The sequence below is a fragment of the Leptonotus elevatus genome, chromosome 1, assembly GCF_054856555.1.
Source record: "Leptonotus elevatus isolate MCC_2025b chromosome 1, RoL_Lele_1.0, whole genome shotgun sequence".
Classification (NCBI taxonomy): domain Eukaryota; kingdom Metazoa; phylum Chordata; class Actinopteri; order Syngnathiformes; family Syngnathidae; genus Leptonotus; species Leptonotus elevatus.
The window spans coordinates 49,665,407-49,687,580 of NC_141239.1; the positions used below are offsets into that span (position 1 = coordinate 49,665,407).

A 22,174-nucleotide genomic window follows, 5' to 3' on the forward strand; every position below is an offset into this window, starting at 1 on the left:
GAGAGGAGAAGTGCAGCTTTTCACTCAGGGAAAATTACACAACTATCAACACAATTCTTATATTCATCCATCTGTACAGTTATTGATGTGTAAGGTCACGGGATAGTGGATGCAGTTCTTCACAAATTAATTTAATACAGCAATGAATAACACATTTAAAGTCTGTAGCAAAGGAAGTCTTTTGCTCACCATAGACAAGGCAACCTTGCAAGAAGTGTCAAAAGGACTATTGGCCAGGACCGAGCAGAATCTGTAAAGCCATCTGGACTATTAACACTGAAAAGATTCAATTGGATAGTCGAGGTGAAAGGTCACATTGGGTGACAGCACACAGTGGACGTGAGAGTGGAAAACAGTCACATAGTCTGCTCCACTGTTGTGTTGGTGAGCTGTGCATAACATGCTTTCTTTAAAAGACATATTGTGCATTGTTTTTGCACAATTAAATTAAAACAGGAGCTAACTGTGTTAGCTGAAGCTAATCTGTGCATCCAACACAACTCAATGCAGGTATGCTTACCTTTGGCGGTGACATGATAAGAGTCAGATATGTGTGTATTTCTGTATGATAGCTCTTAGGCAGAGTACTCAACTCTTGAGTAGTCACCAATACCAAGAAAAGTCCCGAGTGGGACGAGAACCCGATACCTTCTGCTTTGAGCGTGAGCGCGCTAACCACCACAACATTCGTTCAGTTATGTTCAACAGCACAGAAATACTTGTAGTTTACACAAGTGTCAGCCACCATGGAACCTTTCTGGGAACTTAAGACTGCAAATTGCAAATGTAAAGGATCATTGATTGCTTTGAATTCATTTGGACTGAATGTTAACTGATAAAGGCTACTTTTATCACTATCCTGCGAGCATGGAGGAGAGAAAGTGGGCATGTTGTTTAGTCCGCATAGGAAGCGTGGGGGTGGGTCCGCACCTAATGACGTCATTGAGTGAGCACCCGCTCGTTTACTCAGGTTGGGAGGGGCTGGTGCTTGGAGAGCAGAATGACCTAGCATTTCTCATAGAGGAGCCAACGGAGGAAAATACCACTTTGGTGATGTTTTTGGTGAGGAATTAGCATTTTAACATGGCTAAAAGCTCCAAAAAGTTGATTTTTCACGTTAATGTCCCTTTAAAGAAAGTCCTATATATCCCAACATAGAAACATAGACATTAAAATTGCATGAAATTAATGGCATTTTTTTTATTCTTCTAATTTCTAGTTTCTACAGCTGATACTGGTATCAGCCAACCATCATGAGTACCAATACTTTGAAATAAGGTCAGGTATTGGCCCGGTACCGATACCTGGTACCCTTGGACGAAAAGAGTCATTTGTATTCCATTTGCTTCGTTACGCTGAAGAGTAAATTTGACTCTATTTAGAGTGGGACTAAATTGACTCAATTTTTGAGTAATATTTAACTTGGAAGAAAGTAAAATAAAGAATTGGAAATAAATAAATAAAAGTCACTCAGGGGTTGAGGAATGAACTCATGACTTTTATCTTGGGAGACAGCTGATCTACTCCCTGAGCCATGCAGCTTCAGCTCGTGTCATCTGGAATCTTCCTAACTCCAAGAGACCAAAAACAATGTTTTTGCTCTCCTCTTAGTAGGAGGGGCATAGCTCAGGGGGTAGTGTGGCAGTCTCCCAAGCTGAAGGTCGTGTGTTTGTTCCTCAACCCTTGAGTGACTTTTTCCCCCCATTTCTTTATTTTACTCTCTTGCTCGTGTAAATATTAGCCTACACTAAAACTGAGTTAATTTGGTCTCACTCTAAATAGGGTTAAATTTACTTAATTTATTCTACAGAATTTACCGTGTAGGCAATCAGCATTGGTGTACACTAAAACACCTGCAGACGCAAGTAAATCCAAGCTCAGAGGTGATATGACAAGATGAGGGAGTGTCTCTCCACGTGAACATCATTACAGTCATCGGACACTGTAACAGAAGGGGAGGTGGCGTGCTGACAAGATGGGGGATTTAAGTGCGTGTGCAACTTCGTCAAGCAGGGGCAAGAGGTGGCGGAAGACGAGTGAATACACATCGTCTTATTGTCTTTGTGCATCTTCCAACATGTGCTGTAGTGCAGACAGCCCTGTCACTGTCACGGCAATATAAGAGATTGGAATTTACAAGGAATTGTGGATGCAGGGTGGTCTGCATGCAAGACGGAGCACTTAAGCCCTCTTAAGTCTTGCCCTCTTCATTTATTTCTGGCATAATTCCCCTGAAAATGTTTGGCCTGTCATGGAGCTGTTGGCTATGTACACCTGCTCTTGTGGAGTACATGAACCTTTTTTCTGCACTTAGACTCATCACGGAGGCAGCAAAATGGCTGTAATTTGAAATGAAGAGAAATGCACATATGGCAAGTGCAAAGATATGGAGACGCTCATCTTTGCTTTGGATGGGATTGTACTGGAGAGGTGAGGAGGAGGAGGAGGAGGGTGTTAGATAGGGAGGGTGGACTCTCCACTGACAGTGACTGTAAACCAGCCTTTATCGTGTTGCGAGGAAAAGCACACACAAAGCATTCTCACTCCATTTCCCTTTCACTCTCTTACCCGCGCTCCCTTCCCGCCCTCGTGGGATCGTTTGCTTCCATGCTTCGCTTCGTTCCAGGGGCTGCAAACTGTTGTAAGGTTAAATGTGCGCTTGGCCCATGCTTTGTGGATGCGGCGCATCCTCATGCAGCTGAGATCAATTGTAACATCGTGGGTGACGAGAGGGGAGCAAGTCGTGATTGATAGGTTAATGTGACATATGGTGTTGTGGTAGTGCATGAGGGAACTACCGGATGTGACGGGAAAAATCATCATGCAATTTATTCCGAGCTCACATTTTGATTCTTGAATACAGTCTAGGGGTGCTCAATACCGATTTTCTTTTCAGACCGATAGCAGTACGAATACTCAGCTCTTGAGTAGTCACCGACACCGCCAATACCACTAATACTTTTGATACATACAACTATGGAAACTATGACCAAATTGTATTATAATTTTAAAGAAAGACCAAAAGAGTCCAATATGCAAAGTAGCATTTTCTTTAACTACTTGGCAATTTTCTATTCTTCTGCTCTGCCATCACCTTGAAATAAGGCTGGTATCGGCCCGATACGATACCTGGTATCGATACTTGCCCATCCCTATAAATACATGCAATTGAGATTGACAATAGGAGGTTTACTAATTTGGTATCCTCATTCCTCTCTTGATGGCAATAGAATCTCATGATTACATTCAACTATTCAACATTTAAGATTGGTAACAATATTGAAAAAGAACGACTAAACTATACTGGACCATCATAAGTAGAAATTAATCGCTATAGTTAATTTAAAAAATGACCATAAAATCCCATGACTAATGTGCATTCCTCCCACCAAAAAATATGATCCCAAATCAAGGGGGAGTATTACAGGAGTAAATATGAAATGAAAAATGTTCACTTTGTTTAAATGTTTACCAGTGCCTAGACAGGATCGAGGGGTTGTAACAAAAAAAAGAGGACCGGTACTTTCATTCCAACATGTTATTGAATGTCTAATGTTACATAATATAACAAGACTAATCTTGCTACTCACCATGAATCAAAGAGCAAGGCGGGCGCCACTGTATTAAACCTTGTTACCCTATTGGAGCAAACTAGCAATGCCGATGAAAAATCACAAGTCGAGTTAGTAAACTTCATTTATTGATAACAAAAGAAGCTTTAGTTTTAGCTTTAGGGCGCATTCGGAAATACGCTTTGAGCGCACTGTTTCACTCCGACTGTCGGCAAACTTTGATTTTCAGTTTTATAAACAAGGCTTTGTTAAAAAGAAAAAAGAAAAGTGCTTGTCTTTCATAATCAATAGCTTTCATTCAATACTGTAGTTGGTTCAAGGTGCGTTTACAGACAGTACACCCTAAAAACAGATTGGTCAAATTGACCAAAAAAAAAAAGTTACGTTAAATTTGACCAATCTAGCTGGTAGTTATGTGTCCGACAGATCCTTTTGTTATAACAACCACCCTAGAATGGTAGGTGTTTTCAACCAATATATATTGGTGACTGGGCCGACCGATACAAATTGGTCATTTTGATCAAGATATTGGTTAATCTGTATTAGAGGCTGACAAAAGTAGGCTACCACTGATTGTCACACCCACCTAAGTGGGGAGAAATTTGTTCTCCGCATTTCCCCATCCCCTGAGGAGCGGTGAGCAACAGCAGGGGCCACGCTCGAGAATCATTTGGTGATCAAACCCCCCAATTCCAACCCGTAATGCTAACTGTCAAGGTGGGAGGTAAATGGGTACCATTTTTATCATCTTTGGTATGACCTGGCCAAAGATTGAACCCACAACCTCCCAATCGCAGAGAGGACACTCTACCACTAGGGCACTGAGCTGGTCACGCCTAGTGATCTATCTAGACACACATTTCCATTTTTAAACACTATATTGTAATCACTTATAATAATTAATAAATATATATATAATATAAATTGATACAATAAATATATTTCCTACTAGATTGGTCGTTTTTTTAAACAATCAATTTTTAGAGTGTAGGCCATCTCAAACATCCATAGAAATACTGGTTCAATGCATCAAATAGCAAATAGTGAGTACATTGCATGCGGTATGTGAAAACATTTTATAATTTATTTGACGCACCAAATAATAATAATTAGCACCAGCCAATCTCAGTACCGTATTATACATGGGTACAGGGAAGAAAAAAGTAAGGTTGATTATGTGGGGCCTTATTATATACGGGTGGGTATTGTACATGGGATTTTACTGTAACAAATTATTTAAGAATAATAGTAGGTATAACAATAAAATAGTGTTAAAATGAGAGCCTTATGAAGGGTGTTAACAATATGATTGCTGTTGTACAGTCTACAATAATAAACCATCATTGTACAAGACAAAATATTTGATGCTAGTGACCTAATGACCTGTGGTGTGACTGGATCCTAGCTTGCTATGATAGTCGCAAATATGAATTAGCCTTGATCTCTGACAGTCTTGTTATATTATTAGCAATGGACTCTACCAACACAGTGTTTCAGTGTTTAATATAAGGAGCGTATTAACTTCTGGTCAACATTGTGACAACATAAGATGCTATTAATGTTAGCTGGAGAAGCAGGCTCTTTGTCTTTGAAATGTAAAAACGTTTTGACCTCGAATATCTATTACACAACTGCAGGTTATCACACAAGTAACGATAGCGGTTAGTTTGTTGTCAGATGGCGTCCCAGTAGCTTTGCATTAAAAATGCATAGCGTGTTCACGCGCATACGATCCATACGGTTTACGGTATCAGACTCTTATTTAAGAATACATATTGGTGTATGCTTTATGATAACAAACTACTAAACTAAAATACTGTACAAGCAAATGTGGGTTACACCTACTGTGTAATGCGGATATGCTTAAAATGCTTGTTCCTCTTCTGGAAGATGTAACGACTTTAGCAATGAAACATGAAAAACTAGGCGAGCATGGAGTTTTCTCCTGGGATGTCGAAGACGCATCTCAGCCCGTCACTTCACTTCACCAAGCAATACATTTCCTGAAAAAGCCACCAGCCTCCCTGTTTTGCTCTCTGTAGTTTAGCTCGACGACACACACACAGAACGAAATATTACCATTCAATACGAAGCCGGGGCACAAACAGGAGCATCAGACTACACAGGCCCCACAGTGGCTCTTCTGCTAAACTTAGAGCACAAATGGGCCACTGAGACATCTTCTATTTGTACGTGTGTGTGTACGGCTACATTGTGTCAAAACATGAAGCTTCTTGTGTCTTTATGTCCTTCTTCATGACACAATCTCATCCTCTTACAATAGATATCATGGCAAGGCAAATCAATTCAATGACAGCCAGCCTGTGAGCTTTAAAATAAAGTTTAAAAAAAAAAAGTGCCGAAAATAGGGTCAGTGTTAATTAGGTGATGCTGTGATAAACGTGTGAGCTAATTAAGCCTGTATATGTTTGACTAAGGATAAGGAAGCGTCCATGATAAGAGAAGGGACGATAAGGTACAAGCAGCAGAAGACGGGCTGCTTTTAATTGCGGGAACGATAATACGTGCGCACGTGTGGAGAGCGGCGCAACGAGTTGATGCGGGACAAAGGGAAATGAAGGAGAGGTCTCGTCATCAATACGTCATTTTCGCTCGCAAGCCCATGGCGGCATGCACACGCTGGCTTTATCGGAAATGAAAGTGCGCAGTGCGTGCGTGTGCAATCTCTACTCGGCGTGTGCATGTGTGTATGAGAGTGAAAGAGCCGTTGGCAAGTTTCTCCTGCTTACTGTCTTTTCAATTGACTATATTCAAGTGAAGGCCAGCTGTTCCCCCTCCTCCTTTTTCTCCCACCTCGCCTCCCACTCGCCTCTCTTTTTCCCAGCCCTCCAACCTCTCTTCCACCCTCCCTCCGTCTCACTGCTCTCCCACTCCCTCTCCCTCCATCAGACAGTGTCAATACCAGCGCCACTAGCCCACCGGCCCCCTCTCAAGTTCAAAGGCGCCTTTATAAGCAGGATAGAAATACGCCTTGCCAAAAAACCCTCCCAGCAGCAGACAGCGTCATCGCACTGACTTTGCTGCTCGCTTCCATCTCCATCTTTTTGTCTTCACTTGGATTTGCACGCAATTGTTTTTTTTTTTTTTTTGCGATTTGGGGAGAATAATAGAAGTAGACATAAGAAATTGCATAGAATGCTTTTATATAAAGCACCTATCTAAAAACCTTGGCAGTATTCCAATGATAATGTTCAGATTTGATTGCCACTCAGAGAAGTCTAAATTAAGCAAACTTAATTATTATGGTACTTAACCTATCGTACTTAACCACCATATAGAAATGCATCATAAACACACTCTGGACTTCATTATGCTTGTTTTTTGAAATGCGTACTCTTTATATGTGCAAAACAATGTCAACACTGTGCACATGCGATCACAGTATTACAGTAAATGGAATTTGCGTCTACAAGCAAAATACTTTTAGAAACGTTTTTTTTTTAGTACAGCAGTGTCTATTTACAATGTGTGTGCGTGTGTGCGTGCATGCATATTCCAGAGAAAATTGGATATGGGACTATTTCTTTTTGCAGTTGGTGATGTGCCCCTGTTTGTGTAATTGAAATACCCATGTTATTGACTGTCTACGCGCTAAACTAAATAAGTGCTCCAAGAGTGTGTGAATGCACTCATTTGGAGGCTCCGGGGCAGAGATTACGGCACAGCAGCCACACCAAGGCCTGTCAGGCATGGGATGAGCAAACGCAGGTAATGCTGTCACTATCGAATCTTTTTCAAATCGATTAACCTATCAATTATTCCATCGAGTAATCCCAAACCTTTTTTTGTTTTTGTTACTCTACTAAGGTTGGACCTAAATTGAATTGAGTGGATATAAGTACTTATAATTAATTATCTTCTATACACATGCATTATTAAACACCAATAAAATTAGCCTATGCTAAATGGTTAGCAATCACCATTTGCATTAGCACGCTAGCGATTATTAATTAAGGTAAACAAGCACTAACTACCATTTAGTTCACACATACATCATTATATCTACATTACACATGTAATAGTGTCCTAAAAGTCACTTACAAATAGTGCTTCAATAATAATCCAAACAATAATCCATGGGTAAACAAGTGGAGCTGCCTGTGTTAGCTGCAATAACTTCCTGCTTCTGTCTTCTTCTATGGGAACATTTAATGCAGGGATGCCCTCTACTGATTAAGTGATGAACACCTAAAACCGAGTGGCAGGTTATGTTTTGGAATAATAATTACAGCCCAAGTGCTTTTTAGGACGTACAGAATTTACTTTCCTGTGTTTTGGGGAAGCTTAATGTGCTATATTGTCTTGAATAAAAACCCACCAAGTACTAAATCAATGAGCGTTTTTTTAAGCAGACAAATAACATCTGCCGTTTGGCCACTAGATGGTGCACAGAGGAAAATACCACCACCATTACAATACAGTGTGCGTCTGCAAAAAAAGAAGAAGAAGTTTTTGTATAAAACATGGACGGCTCAAACATGATTCCCGCAGCCTTTGAGGCCGAAAATATAAGTTGAACTCTTTTTAAAGTCGACTTGTCTGACTTGGTTGGCTTTTTTTCCCCCAGTCCTAATCTCAGGGTCAATGCACCACTGGAGTGACATAAACAAACATTTCAGCCTTCCTTCAGAGTTGATTTGTTCTTTTCGCTCTGTTGACAAGAACCACCGTGTCTCTGCTTTCTTCTTCCTAAATGCCCGTCCAACACACACACGCACGCACGCACGCACGCACGCGCGCGCGCGCGCACGCACGCACGCACGCACGCACGCACACACACACACACACACACACACACACACACACACACACACACACACACACACACACACACACACACACACACACACACACACACACACACACGTTGCTCCCGACTCCTGGCTGCTGTCCCTTCTGTGCTCTGTCGCTCCACGCTGGATCTCAGCCGAGTGCCAGCTTGGCCTTCTTCTCTCTATTTATTCCATTGTCACATTGTCCTCTGCCTCTGTCCCTCTGGAGGCATCACACCTCATCTACCTCCTAGCGCTCTCCCTTCTTCTGCTACAGCTCAATCTTTCATACTCTCGTGCTTAATTCTTTCCTCTCGCACTTTTATCCCTCTTTTATCTTCACTCTCATCTGTTCTTCTCTTTTATATACTCTCTATCTCCCATATCTCCGCCGGCCATTTATCCCACTATTGTGGGCTGCATTGTTTTCTGCGTATTGAAGCCAGCGCTGACGTAAGACGCGCATCCACAAAGGAGACTGCAAACGACTCCGAAGCGAAACCAAGGCCTCGCTGGCCTGCTTCCCGAATCCGGCTGAGCGACTCGCTGGCCCCGCGAACCCCTCTGGGAATTTTAATACTCGCTAATCGATCACATTGTGCCAACAAGAGGTGCTAATGTGGCCAGAGCCTAATTATTGTTGCTGTAAATGAAGAGAGAGGTGTTTTCCAGCACTTCATTTTCCTCAAGGTTTCATGCGCTCAAACCTCCTTCCATCAGCAATTTTCTTGTTTGCCCGGCCACTTTTCACACCCTCCCCAGTATCAGTTTTAATTATGTATTTTTCTTAAAGGCTAATGGAAATTTGACTCTCTTAACAAGTGTGTTGGACAGCACATTAATACAGTTCTTAAGAATAGTAAGATAAAGAGCGGGAGCCAGAGGAGACAAGGGGGTGCAGGAGTGCGAAAGTCTGGAAATTCAATTAGAACAATCGCCTGGCAGACAATCCACTGGTATAAATGGGAGAGCAGAGCGGAGCTTTGCTTCTAGATGGATGATTAAGCCAGAGCAAGATAAAAAGTTGAGGAGCAAATGGATTCTGGTTAGCAGCGAGACATGACTCTAACATCAGCGCCTGCATCATTATTTCATGATTTTCAAACACAAACTCATTTGGCAAGTAGATGCACTTGTTTTGTGTTTCACACGCCACACGATAATGACATGTTTCCAACCCAGCACGCAGCATTGTTTGCTCCCACCTCAATGCAATCACCCTGATCTCATTAATGCAGAAACAAGCTAGCGGCTCAAGCTGTGCGCATCCCCGGGGACGGGCAGGTTAGCCTTTGATGTGGAGAGAAGCTCCAAGACGGTCCGAAGAAGCCGAAGCGATTCCAATAGGCTGTCATCGTAATTGTTACTCACACTACCGGCTCATAATATCGTCACCATACAGCATGTCCACTTTTTAAGACCTACTAAAAGCATGTGGTCAAGATTTTACTATCTCAGTCAGCATCTTTTCAGTCACTATCCATGTAATCATTGGACGGTCTACATATGATACGTTTTATATTTTAATGTAGGTAAAGCAAAACAGCAAAAATGTTGATTGATGTTGAGTTATTGATTAAAATGTGGTAAATGACCTTTAATCATTTATTTACAATTTAAGGCAATTACTGTATATTCCTCCGTCATGTTTGAAGAACAAATGATTATTCAGGCAAAATACAACTCCTGGAGGTGGGCTGTGGCAAAACACACCAAAAGAGTACAAATGTATTATTGTATTTGGTGGAAATCATTATATATATATATTGCCCTATTATGATCATTATTATTAATGGTGATACAGTAAGTACGTTTTAGTAATTGTTTTCTCTGTCTTCTTTTTGATGAGTAAATGAGCTCCCGTCGTAAACACCAATATGCAAAGACAGAAAGACCTTGAACATTTCTGCATCTAAGGACTTGCTCATGCACAGTATCACGCTTATATCGCAGCCTTGTCGAGACTTCAGCTTCTCACCTCCTCCTCTTCTGTGCAGATCAATATCCCCTTTCAACAGTGTGTGATTGTGTCAGACTACTCCACGGCTTGCTTTAAGATTCTCTACCGTCACATGACTTTGGTTAGATTGTCTGAATGTGGCGTCCTTGTAGGTCATGATAATCTATACAGCTGTTCCATATTTAAAACCTATATTCAAATAGCTTTTTTCTCACAGAGCTGCGCTAGCGTAAACTGATGGGAATGATGGATGGGATTAGCAACAGCAGTTTGAAGTCCTCTGAATAAGCTTTTGCCAGCCCCGTTTACAAACTGATTAAAAGAGTCATAAAGGCTACTAATGAAACTCGTGACTGCTATCATTACAAGCCGCCAGTGTCCTCTGTAAGCAGAAGAAAGGTAGCTAATTTAATGTTGGCACCAACGACATTACAATCGCACCACCACTGCACCACTTTGTGTAAAGTCAACTACAGTAAATCAAATTTGGAGCCAAAAAGCTTGTCTTTCTCTCCTTTTCAGGATGACGACTCCATGTTCTTTCAGTTTGGCCCCTCCATCGAGCAGCAAGCTTCAGTCATGCTCAACATCATGGAGGAATACGACTGGTACATCTTCTCCATCGTCACCACATATTACCCGGGGTACCAGGACTTTGTCACCAAGGTAACGCTGCTCAGAACAAGATCAAGCACATTAGTGCCAACACTGAAATGTAAACCATTCGTCCCGGCACGGCTTTGACTGTGCGACTCATTTATGAAGTTTCAAAGAAATTGTGTTCTATAGTGTAAATAAAACAAGATGTTGGAGGTGTATGCTTGGTGAAGATAACGATCACCCCTTTTAGAGCCCACTGTCCATCCCACTTCAATTCGTTTGTGTCCATTCACTTTTCCAGCCAATAAATTAACTCCACATTCCGAAATGTCCTCGATTTAAATGCTGCTCCTCACCATTCTTCCTTCCATGGATTGGCTCCAAATCAAGGCACACTTCCTCCACCCTTCCACTCAAGTGCTCCAAAATTGATTGTCCAGGTCAATAATAATTTATTCCTACTACCTCAGTGGTGGAATGAGCTCCGTCTTTATATCACTCACCATCCTCAAGCCATAAAGGAATCTGGACAGACCATGACCACACCTTTAAGTACCTCTAAAATCATTACAAATACAGTACATACTACTACTCACATGTCAATTGCTGATTTTTTAATTGATAAGGCAGAACAAAATTCCACTTGGTGGTCTTTGTTTCAACTGATTTACGCTTTAGAAAAAGATTTCAGACATGGTTGGTCAATTTAAACAACTGTTACCGTGATTAACAAACCAGGTCTTATTTTTCTGCCCCCTCCAGATCCGGAGCACTATCGAGAACAGTTTTGTGGGCTGGGAACTGGAGGAAGTTTTACTTCTTGACATGTCCGTAGACGACGGCGATTCAAAGATTCAGAACCAGCTGAAGAAGCTCCAGAGTCCTGTTATTCTTTTGTACTGCACAAAAGAAGAGGCCAACACAATTTTTGAGGTGTCCCATTCGGTTGGGATTACTGGTTACGGCTACACGTGGATCGTACCCTCGCTCATCGCAGGAGACACCGACGTCGTGCCTGCCGAGTTCCCAACAGGTAGGACAATTGGAGGCAAACTTTGGAATTTGTCACTGTGTAGACATTGACCCATATCCAGTTATTGTGAGTAATTTGTAAGGACGATATTTACTACGCGCCAGGCTTGCCAGCTCTTCAGTTCTTAACCCTAATGTACCCATATTTTGGTGCATTCTGTTAAACTTCAGGTGAAGACTTTTTGAATTGAAGCAGTCGACCTTGTTTTTGTCTTATTGCTTGACATCTCTATATTTCTTATTACTAATTAAAAAGCAAAATAGCTCAAATGGATTTGATTAATTTGAGTGCAGACGTTTGGAACTTACCCTGAAACTGTAAAACTGTTTCTCGGCTGCTTTCTAGGCTTTCTGGTTATTGTGTTGGTGGAATTTGAGTAAGCAGCAAAATCCACCCATTTTTCTCCATCTCGTGGCCATTTTGTCATTTGCTGTCGAATGGAAATGACATCACTGTTGCTCAGGTAACGACCAACGACTCACCTCTTTTCTGAATCTGAGCCGTGCTTAATCGTTACCTGAGCAACTGTAATGTCATTCTCAGTCAACAACAAGTGGCAAAATGGCCGCCCCATGATATGAAGAAAAACGGGTGGATTATGCTGCTAACTCATAGCTCAGAAATGCAATAACCAGAATGCCGTGTTTAGACTAGTGTGTGCACATAGAACATATTATTGTAAATATTGATTTTGGGATGACTTCCCCTTTGAAGTTGGGGTTCATTGTTTGAGTAATAGCTAATCAGACAGATTCAGTATTTGCCACTATCTCACAAGCAAATTACACTCAGAATTTCGCATTTATTTGGCTCCAACTTAACGTGAGAATCACAGCTTTGACTTTTTGCCTTTCCTGTGTTAGTTCACACTTGGAATGTGCACCTGATTGTGTGTTGGCGTTTGGCCTCTCGATTTACAATAAGAGTAGACTTTAGTACAGTACTCTGCTTTTTCGTGGCATTAATAGAAGATTTAACTGTAAATGCTTTTGCACCCTTAAATGTGGGCTTATGAGTAGGTTTTGTGTGCGTTTGTATGCTCTTAATTAACTGCTAAATGTGCAGACAAGCAGCATGTACCTCATTCAGCTCTTCAAACTCAAGTTCAAAATGTGTATCAGAAAGTTTGTCTCCTTTACACGGTATCAAATTTGATATATGGCCGTATCAGTAATGCAAATCACACAAGTTCCCCCTTGATTTATGTAGCCACAGAGAAAATCACGACCCACCCATGTGGTGCCTGGGTGATCTTTCAGTTAACACTGAAATATTATGAGATGAATCATATACGACATAATGACAGATAGAAGACTAAATGTTAGCTACTCGTTTAATGCATGATAAATCAAATACAGACTGCACCAGTATACATGATAAAAAGCACATCTATCATCCGAGCATATGATAGATAGATAGATAGATAGATAGATGGATGGATAGATAGGCGGCACTTTTGGTTGTTCATCAAACTCAAGGAAAACCTGAGAGACCATTGACGAGATGAAAGAGGCTGTCTGTGACGAGTGTCGTGGACACGTTAACAGCAGAGGGATTCCAGTGAGGCTTCCAGAAGTTGTTGGAATGCTACGAATGCTTTGAAGGGGACGAGGGTTTGGTGCTTGTCCGAGGGAAAAAAAGTATCCCGAAAAAAGTCGCAAAACATACTGAAGACACCTCGTAACACCCAGGCCATGGTAAGGAACCAGATTTGTCAAATATATAAAATTGCTCCTTAAATTAATCTTTAATATAAATATATAATATTTATATAACATCTCCTCCATAGGGTAGATCTGCATTATAACTTTATGGAGCAATTTTTTTTCCTAAAAATGTAAACGTATCTAATGAGGTGTCTGGCAAGTGAATATAGGGCAATGGGACCTCTAGCGTTCCTATGTAAACCTAAATTTGATCCTGTTTAAAAAAAATCATTTGTATGAATAGTTTTCATGTGTTAGTTTAAATTTTAAATTGTCAAAAGTTACATAACAAGAGATAGTTAGTCAACCCATGAAATTCTGAAACCAAAGGGCGAAAGTGCAGTGAAGTATGAACAAAATTGGTGTTTTTATATCTCTGTACAATTCATGCGCGTTTTATAGCAGCAGCAGTTTGACCCTGGAACCTCTTTTTTTTCTATGGCCATTATTTTCTATGGGGAAACAAAATGTTCAATTTACAGATGTTCCACTGCACATTCATGTATGTGATGCTCTTGGTAAATCCAGTGGTTATGGTTTCATTAGAAGGTGCATGATTGGTAATTTGCATACAAGACACATCTATTATACCAAAATCTCATGGGTAGCACTCTGGGGGCCTCCATCCATCCATATGCCTTGTGGTGTACCTTGACTTGATTTTTCTTTCCCTCTGACATCCTCCTCTGCTCTACTTCAATCTATTGTTGCTTTTGCTTCTTTTCCCTCCTCATCCTGCTCTACTCTTCTCTCTCTCTCTCTCTCTCTCTCTCTCTCTCTCTCTCTCTCTCTCTCTCTCTCTCTCTCTCTCTCTCTCTCTCTCTCTCTCTCTCTCTCTCTCTCTCTCTCTCTCTCGCTGACAGCCTTTTCTGTCTTTTATTGTTCGTAGTGTTCAGTCAAGGCTTCTGGAGGTTGAACTAACGTAATACCCAATCACTGCCAAATGAAAATTACCTATGCAAATTTTTTTGGTGTGCCAAATTTATGCTCCTCTCCTTCAACACTGGCATGTGACATGTCTGTGTTGTGACGTTTTAAGCATACCCTCAGAGATGTATCAATACATACACAAGGAGGTCCATTTTCAGGGTCCAAGCACAAAACACGAATACACACACATTTATTTTGCATCTCATGAAAAAATAACATCTCGATTTAAGGCAATAGGCAATGGAGAGTGAGCGAGCGAGCGAGCGAGTGTGTGTTGGAAACGTGTCAACAGTGTGTGGTCCTGGAGGAAGAGAGCTGTCAGTGGCGAGGCCCCCACGAGAGAGGCAGTTTGCCAGGCCGCCTGTCTATTTCTGAACACTGACATGCTAGTGCACTGGCTGACATGCGGTCATACACTGTCACACGGATGCGGACAGCCTGATGGAGAGCGAGCGGGGCAGATTAAAAGGCAAACTGAGAGACAGATAGCCTGATAAATTGTTTTGAAGGCAGTGTGGTCTTAGCTGAGAGCTTTGTGACCCTGATCCCAGAGGTGTCCGGCAGAGCCCAAACAAGAAGATCACTTACAAGCTATTTCCACAAGTCAGGAGGGCACTTGCAGCTGAGAATTTGAGATTGAGACAATCCTCCTCCAATTTACCTTGTTTGGGGCATCATTTATAACTCAGGTCCCCATTCTTTTTTCTTTTTCTTGTTTGTACTTATTGTTTGTGTAGTTCGCATTCACATCTACAAAAGTAACCCTCAGTTCACCATAGAATGTGTCTAGTTCATAAACTGATAAGAGTCTCAATTCAAAACCATGATTGGGTGTATTCTTTGATGGGGTGGATTAGGGTTAGTATTGTCTTTTAACATCTGCTAGACCACCACATTTAACATACTGTAGAACCTCTGGGGTGGAAAACCATCTGTTTTGGAATGCCAGCTCACCTCAGCATCATAAAGCCTTTACTAAGGCATGTTTTTCATGTAAAGTTGGGTCAGAATTTGACTTGAAGCCGTGTGTAAGCACATGTTTAGCTCCAGCTGTAGGGTGTCAAAGCCATGAAAAGGACAAAAGGTTTTAGTGATAACTTTAGCGCTGAAACGAGTCCTCGAGTAATTTGAGTATCTTGTTGTTGTTGTTTTTTATTGCTGTAGGAATGTTTTCATTCTGGGATACCGGCTTATTTACGTGTACACTGTCTAGAAGTAGTCAAACCAACCATAGCAACAGTTGTTCTTTTTATGTGTTACAGTTACACGGCGCCAACTTGGTGAGAAGGTCAAATTCAAAATAAACCTTATCTTACCATGGAGACCTATGCTCTGGAACACTTTTATTTTGAAGTTGTTCCCGTCAGCTTGTCGTGGCGTAACGGCGGACTTAATTTGTCTTCTAGAATGTGTTTTATTGGGGCGTTTATATTGCCGTCACAAACTGGAAAATAAACTTATTAACACGTTGTATTGTGTGCCGCCTGTTGCCAGCGTTTAGCAGTGGCTCCAGCATTAGCGGCAAGTAGCGCTAGCGGCTAGCAGAGATCAAGTGCTCTGTATAGACTGGCAAGAGCCGTCATATTACTTTTCAATGCTGTCTAATAGACGTACTGTATATGACTCTGTTCACTTTGATCCTAACAGCTTGACACAGTTGCCGTTCCTACTGATCACTTTTTAACAAACCAGGCTTACTGAAATGTGTTTTAGCCAGCAGAATTGCTACTGTGGTTGTGACGTCACTTCGTCTCATAGACCAAAAACAATGGGGAGAGATTTGTCAAAATTCTTATTAAAGTTTTTAGAGAGGAAAATAGTGTGCTGTTCGAATTAAGTAAATAAATAAAAAAGTTGATTATCTAAAAATTAAAACCAGTTGGTTGTTAATTAGTAAGTGGATCTGTCTTCTATATTTATAATTGGTTTTTAAACAAGAAAAAAAAAGGTTTTTCATTTTTTTATTTTAATCCAATACCTGATTATTCAATAGAATTTTCAGTAGGATATCCGAATACCAAATTATTACATAGCTGAAGCCCTATTTTAGTGGCAGTAATATTAATGTTAACAAAATATGCCCTGCGATTGACTGGCAACCCCCCACCTCTTGACAAAGTCAGCTCTGATAGGCTGCAGCTCACCCTAATGAGAAAAAGCGTAAAAAAAAAAAAGAGAAACAAATGGATGGATGGATGTTTACAAAATAGACTCAGAACATCTTATTACGCTACCCTTTCAAAATCCTGACACCTTACCCGTAATTTCAACATGATATATGTACTGGACTTAAATCAGTGTGTTGCAGTTGCTATGACTATTTGTCATAAATTAATCATATGAGGTCAATAACAGCAGATTATATCAATGGATCTCATTATCAAAACGTATTCTGTATTCTAATAGATGGAGCTAATTTTCAAACCATATCAACACCCCACATTGTGTGACTTTCAATTATCCCAGATGAATGCTATACCACAATACATTACAACATCAATCAACAAAACAAGCTTAGTTTGAATTTAAATGAAAACAGACGCCAGGTATCTTGCATAAGTGAGCATCTTTAATAGTGGATGGATGTCGTGCAGGTTATATAAAGGAAAGAGCTTAAATTTTTTTTTCCCAAAGTGACAGATTGTAGAGAGAGAACAGCATTCAAGCACACAGAGGGATAAACAGGATAAACAAGCGCACAGACAATACAAAGGCTAACAAACAGAGAGCGACACTGCTTCAGACTGACAGATGGACAAACAGAGCAAGTTGATAGATGCACAATCGCTGCATAGTCTATCCTGCCTCTTGGAGGCTATTCAAAACATGTCCTCTCTGTCGAGTCAAGTAGGATGATCAACACTCTGTTCCTGTTCTGACTTTCTCCATCTGTGTCTCTTTGCTCCTCCCTGTACGAACCCTCTTACCTCGCTCATCTTGCACTGTTTACCTTTCAGATTCCAAGCCTTCCCTAACTTGCGCTGTTTCAACAAATCCGTCTGCCGCTCTCTGGATCTTTCCGGCTGTCTTCCGCCGTGCCCTCTGATTGACGTTTCTCTGCTTCCCGTTTCTTCCATCAAGGGCTGCTGTCCGTGTCCTACGACGAGTGGGACTACGGCCTCGACGCTCGCGTCCGCGACGGCGTGGCGATCATAACCATGGCAACCTCCACCATGATGATGGACCGAGGACCCCACACCTTGATCAAGTCTGAGTGCCACGGAGCTCCTGACAAGAAGACCCCCATCTCGGGAAACCCTAATGAAGTCCTCAGGTGAGCAACGCTGAAGGAAAATAGACTTCATATCCTTAAACAATAAAACTGTGTTTTTCTTAAGTTTAAGCTCTCCCTGTTGCAGTTCACAGTACTTTATTTTTTTATTTTTTATATAATGCTCTCACCTGCCGCATCATTGGGTAAATGTGATCACCTGACATGTTAACATTTTGCTCCCTTTAGTCTTTTTGGATCTGGATGAAATATTAGACTTCAAACCTATTTATTTATACAGCACCTTTCATACATTAAAATGCAAATCAAGGTGCTAAACAATTAAAACATCCATAATACAATAAAAAGAAAACACACCCATCCCCCTAAAGTCTACCACCCCCCCCAAAATAATAATAATAATAAAATAAAATAAAAACATAGCGGGCCACAGAGAAACCATGTCAAGAAAGGCACCCAAGAAACAAGGGAGCTAAAAACTAAAAGACAACAAAATAAAAACTGTTAAAAGCTAAAAGAAAACAGAATAAAAGGAAAAAACTAAGCTAAAAGACAATATGATAAAATAAACTGAGAATTAAAAAAAGCAATAAAAGGGTTAAGATCATCATCAGGTGGAGTACAAGTATCTTGGGGTCTTGTTCACGAGTGAGGGCAGGATGGAGCGGAAGATGGACAGGCGGGTCGGTGCAGCGTCCGCATCACTGCAGACGCCGCACCGATCCGCCTGTCCATCTTGCATCTGTGGAAGAACAAGAGCCCGGATATAAGAGCCCGGATATAGGCGGCGGAAATGAGTTTCCTCTGCAGGGTGTTCGGGCTCCCCCTTAGAGATAGGGTGAGAAGCTCGGTCATCCGGGAGGGACTCAGGGTCAAGCTGCTACTCCTCCGCGGTGAGAGAAGCCAGTTGAGGTGGCTCGGGTATCTGGTTTGGATGCCTCTTGGACGCCTCCCTAGAGAGGTGTTCCGGGCATGCCCCGTCGGTGGGAGGCCCCGGGGACGACCCAGGACATGCTGGAGAGACTATGTCTCTCGGCTAGCCTGGGAATGCCTTGGGATCCCGCTGGAGCAGCTGGTTGAAGTGGCTGGGGAGAGGGAAGTCTGGGCTTCCCTGCTAAAGCTGCTGCCCCCGCGACCCGACCTCGGATAAGCGGTAGAAGATGGATGGCTGGGTTGAGATCATTTAAATGCCAAACTAAAAAAACTCTGTCTTGCGCTTCCTCTTAAAAATATCAATAGTCTCTGCAGAGCTGATGCCCTCCGGCAGGCAATTCCTCAGATGAGGACCATAGTGGCTAATGGAAGCCTCACCGAGTGGTTTGGTCCTCACCCTAGAAACAGTTAAAAGGCCACTGCCAGAGGACCTCAGGATCCGCAACAGTTGATACGATAAATGCTGCATTACCTGATAGATCCTACATAAGCGTTGCTGCCCTTTATGCCATTTGGATCAGGGTTCAGAGTAAACCTGGCTTGACGTTACAGGTCAAGTCCCTGGGAACACAATTTCTTATGGTTTGATATCTACTAATAAAATATAAAGCGGTATATACTGTATACATACATTTTGTCAGTGTCATCATTTGTTTTTGTTTTTTTAATACTGTAATTCAACAGGAATGTCCTTGAAACACTGACAAACCTTTATAAAATAATACCCAGATGGCAGTGACTATATAAGCGTCTTGCAAAATTAATAATGCTCAATTTTGATTGACATAGCCGGAGAGGTATTCATTTAGTAATTTGCTTGTTATTGTGCTTTCACTTCATAGTATTGTAAAGCTGCCCTGTATAATATTGAGAGGGAATTGGATTAAACATCATTGTGACTCTCCAAACCCAATTAGTGGTCGTTATTAAGATGCAGCAATGGAATGAGCATGATTTAAAAATGGCTTTGTCTTTTCCCTGGTTTGTATTTATTCCAAACAGTTCACTTTCTATGTGAAAGAGACAGCCATTTTGAATGCATATGTTTTATACATTTTCCTATGCAGCTAAATAGGGCACATAAATATTATGCTCAGCTCTCAGTAGCGTACAATTCTACACCAGTACAAAAAACAGCACAATGCTAACATATTGTTACTAATAATCAGTGTCCATCAAAATTGAGCATTATTGTCTTTTGGTACAGTGCTTGTACTGGATGGGAGTGTGCAAGTGTTCCTATACACTGTATGTATAGTAGTGGTTTTAGCAATGGTCTCCGAAATACTCTGCATTGATCGGCTAAAAATGACTACAGGAAAAGAGTAGAGAGTGGCAAACCATCCAAACCAGCAATGTGTCCTAGTGTCCAGACTCTCTAGAACACTAAACATTGCAACAGATGCTTGTGCACATACTCAAACACCTTCATCTCCTGCATACTGTGGTCCTCCACCCCCACCCCCCACCCCCCACCCCCCACCCCACTGCCCCAACGTAATAATAGCCTGCCCGTACAAAAGCCCCCTTCATAGACGCCTTGCCGTGAAAATCCGACCCCGCCCCCTCAGCTGTCCGTCTCAGCGGCAGGCTTTTTGAACCGGCTGTGAAGCGCAACGCACGGCGGCACTTTACTCTCCGTGTGTCCTAATTGGTCCCAATGGCGTTTCAGTAAGCAAACACAAACCCCTGTCAAGCTGTGCTCCAGAGCTCAGCACAGAAATATATTCAGCAGGGCAGCATCACCTCTCAGACCCTCCGTGTGTCTGCTCTAGTTGTGTCTGTGTGTGTGTTCTCATTGTAGTCAAGAAAGTCCGTGAAGGCTGACGTCTGTGGAGCAGCTGCACAGTGTGTTTTTACCTGCACTTGGTATGGTGGCACACATATTATGACCTCACTCAGACAACAACTTGCCTCAACTCTTTCCCTGCGAACTTCTACTTCTGATAAAGAGTGTGATGTGGCAGCTACACCACACAGTGTCCTAATTTGCCCTTTCCTTTCCTCGCCCTATTGGGTCACATTGTTTTGCGCACATTCTCCATTTCTTCTTTGTCCTTTTTCCTTTGCTCTCTTCTTTTATGCTCGCATTAAGTAAACCTGCACAATCTGTTATCTAAACAAAACAGTCAAACTCAGTACAGTGCCAAGGCTAACAGTAATGCCAGACATGGTAGATTTCTCCTTCTTACATGCATGGCCTCATTTATTTTTTATTTTTTTTTAAATCTCACCCCCATGAATGCTGATACAGATCTTATTTTACTCGCGGAGTCATCATTTAATCGCTAAGGCATGAAACTACACTTGTCAGTTAGTGTAGTGGTGTTGTTAATGACCTAGCGGCTAGCCAAACACAAATGGTATGTGCTGGTTATCAGATGCCAATGCTAGTAACACCGTCAGCAAATGCTAATCTATGCTAACAGATTGGACCCCACACCATAAATATCTACATTATATGGCTCAAGGCGGAGTCGGCAGCGTCATCACTAGTTGGTCATCTTAGAACAGAGGACTGCTCTAGTGCTGTAGTCAGTGATGAGGTGGATGATTTACCCACTGACCGTATTTTCACGACCATAAGAGCCGCAGTCTCATTCTCAGTTCCGGGTGCTATTTCTGTATTCAACACACACAAAAGGCGCATCGCACTATTGGGCGCAGGCACGGTTAAACATACGATAGCTTAAAACATATGGTAGCTTGCTTTCAAGCTAAAAATGCTAGTATATATTTTTAAAAAGGCAGTGGAGCACAACTGAGTTTGGTTGTACTTTATTGATGTATTTAACAATGTTAACAGTGAGTTTGGTTGTACTTGAAGTATTTAACAATGTACTCACGTTACTTTTGATTAATCCTCATCCACAAATCCCTTAAAGTCCTCATCTTCTGTATCTGAAGCGAACAGTTTGGCTAGATCTCCATCAAACACGTCAGGTTCCCTCTCGTCATTGTAGTATTGTCAGAGTCAGTCCCGTAACCGTGCGGCTCCTCAGAAATGATGCTGGCTTTTGTGAAAGCTCGAACATTAGCTCAAGCATGCACAATCCATTCACAAATTGTGGTATAACTCGCCCTTTTTGTTTGTTTGTTTGTTTTTAAGAGTGGACCCTGAGTCTGGAATAAAATTGAATTGAATTGAATAGCAGTTCCATAAAGCGAAAGCAGAGAGCACAAAGACGTCCAACTGTATCTTATATACAGGAAACTTGGCTCTGGTTGAAAACTGACAGGCATGAGAAACCGAAAGACTCATGTCATCTGTAAGTTGAGTCTTTATGGTTCTCATGCATGCCAGTCTTCAACTAGGGCCGCATTTCCTGTATACAAGCAATGTGTCGGCAGAAATGCAGAAATGCTCCCACACAGACAGTCAAGCGGAGTGCTTACCGAAGTCGTACAACAACAT

The 22,174-nt window shown here is 41.7% G+C and overlaps 1 protein-coding gene across 7 annotated transcripts in view; it reads left to right on the forward strand.

The window, feature by feature from the left end:
• The window catches only part of grin2ba (glutamate receptor, ionotropic, N-methyl D-aspartate 2B, genome duplicate a), a 149,089-nt gene that overhangs the window by 82,035 nt on the left and 44,880 nt on the right, over positions 1-22,174 (forward strand). For all 7 annotated transcript variants that reach the window (XM_086067020.1, XM_086067029.1, XM_086067005.1 and 4 more), the window contains 3 exons: positions 10,848-10,991; positions 11,688-11,958; positions 17,676-17,868. In XM_086067020.1, the coding sequence (XP_085923146.1) occupies positions 10,848-10,991; positions 11,688-11,958; positions 17,676-17,868 (608 nt within the window). The remainder of the gene's footprint in view (positions 1-10,847; positions 10,992-11,687; positions 11,959-17,675; positions 17,869-22,174) is intronic.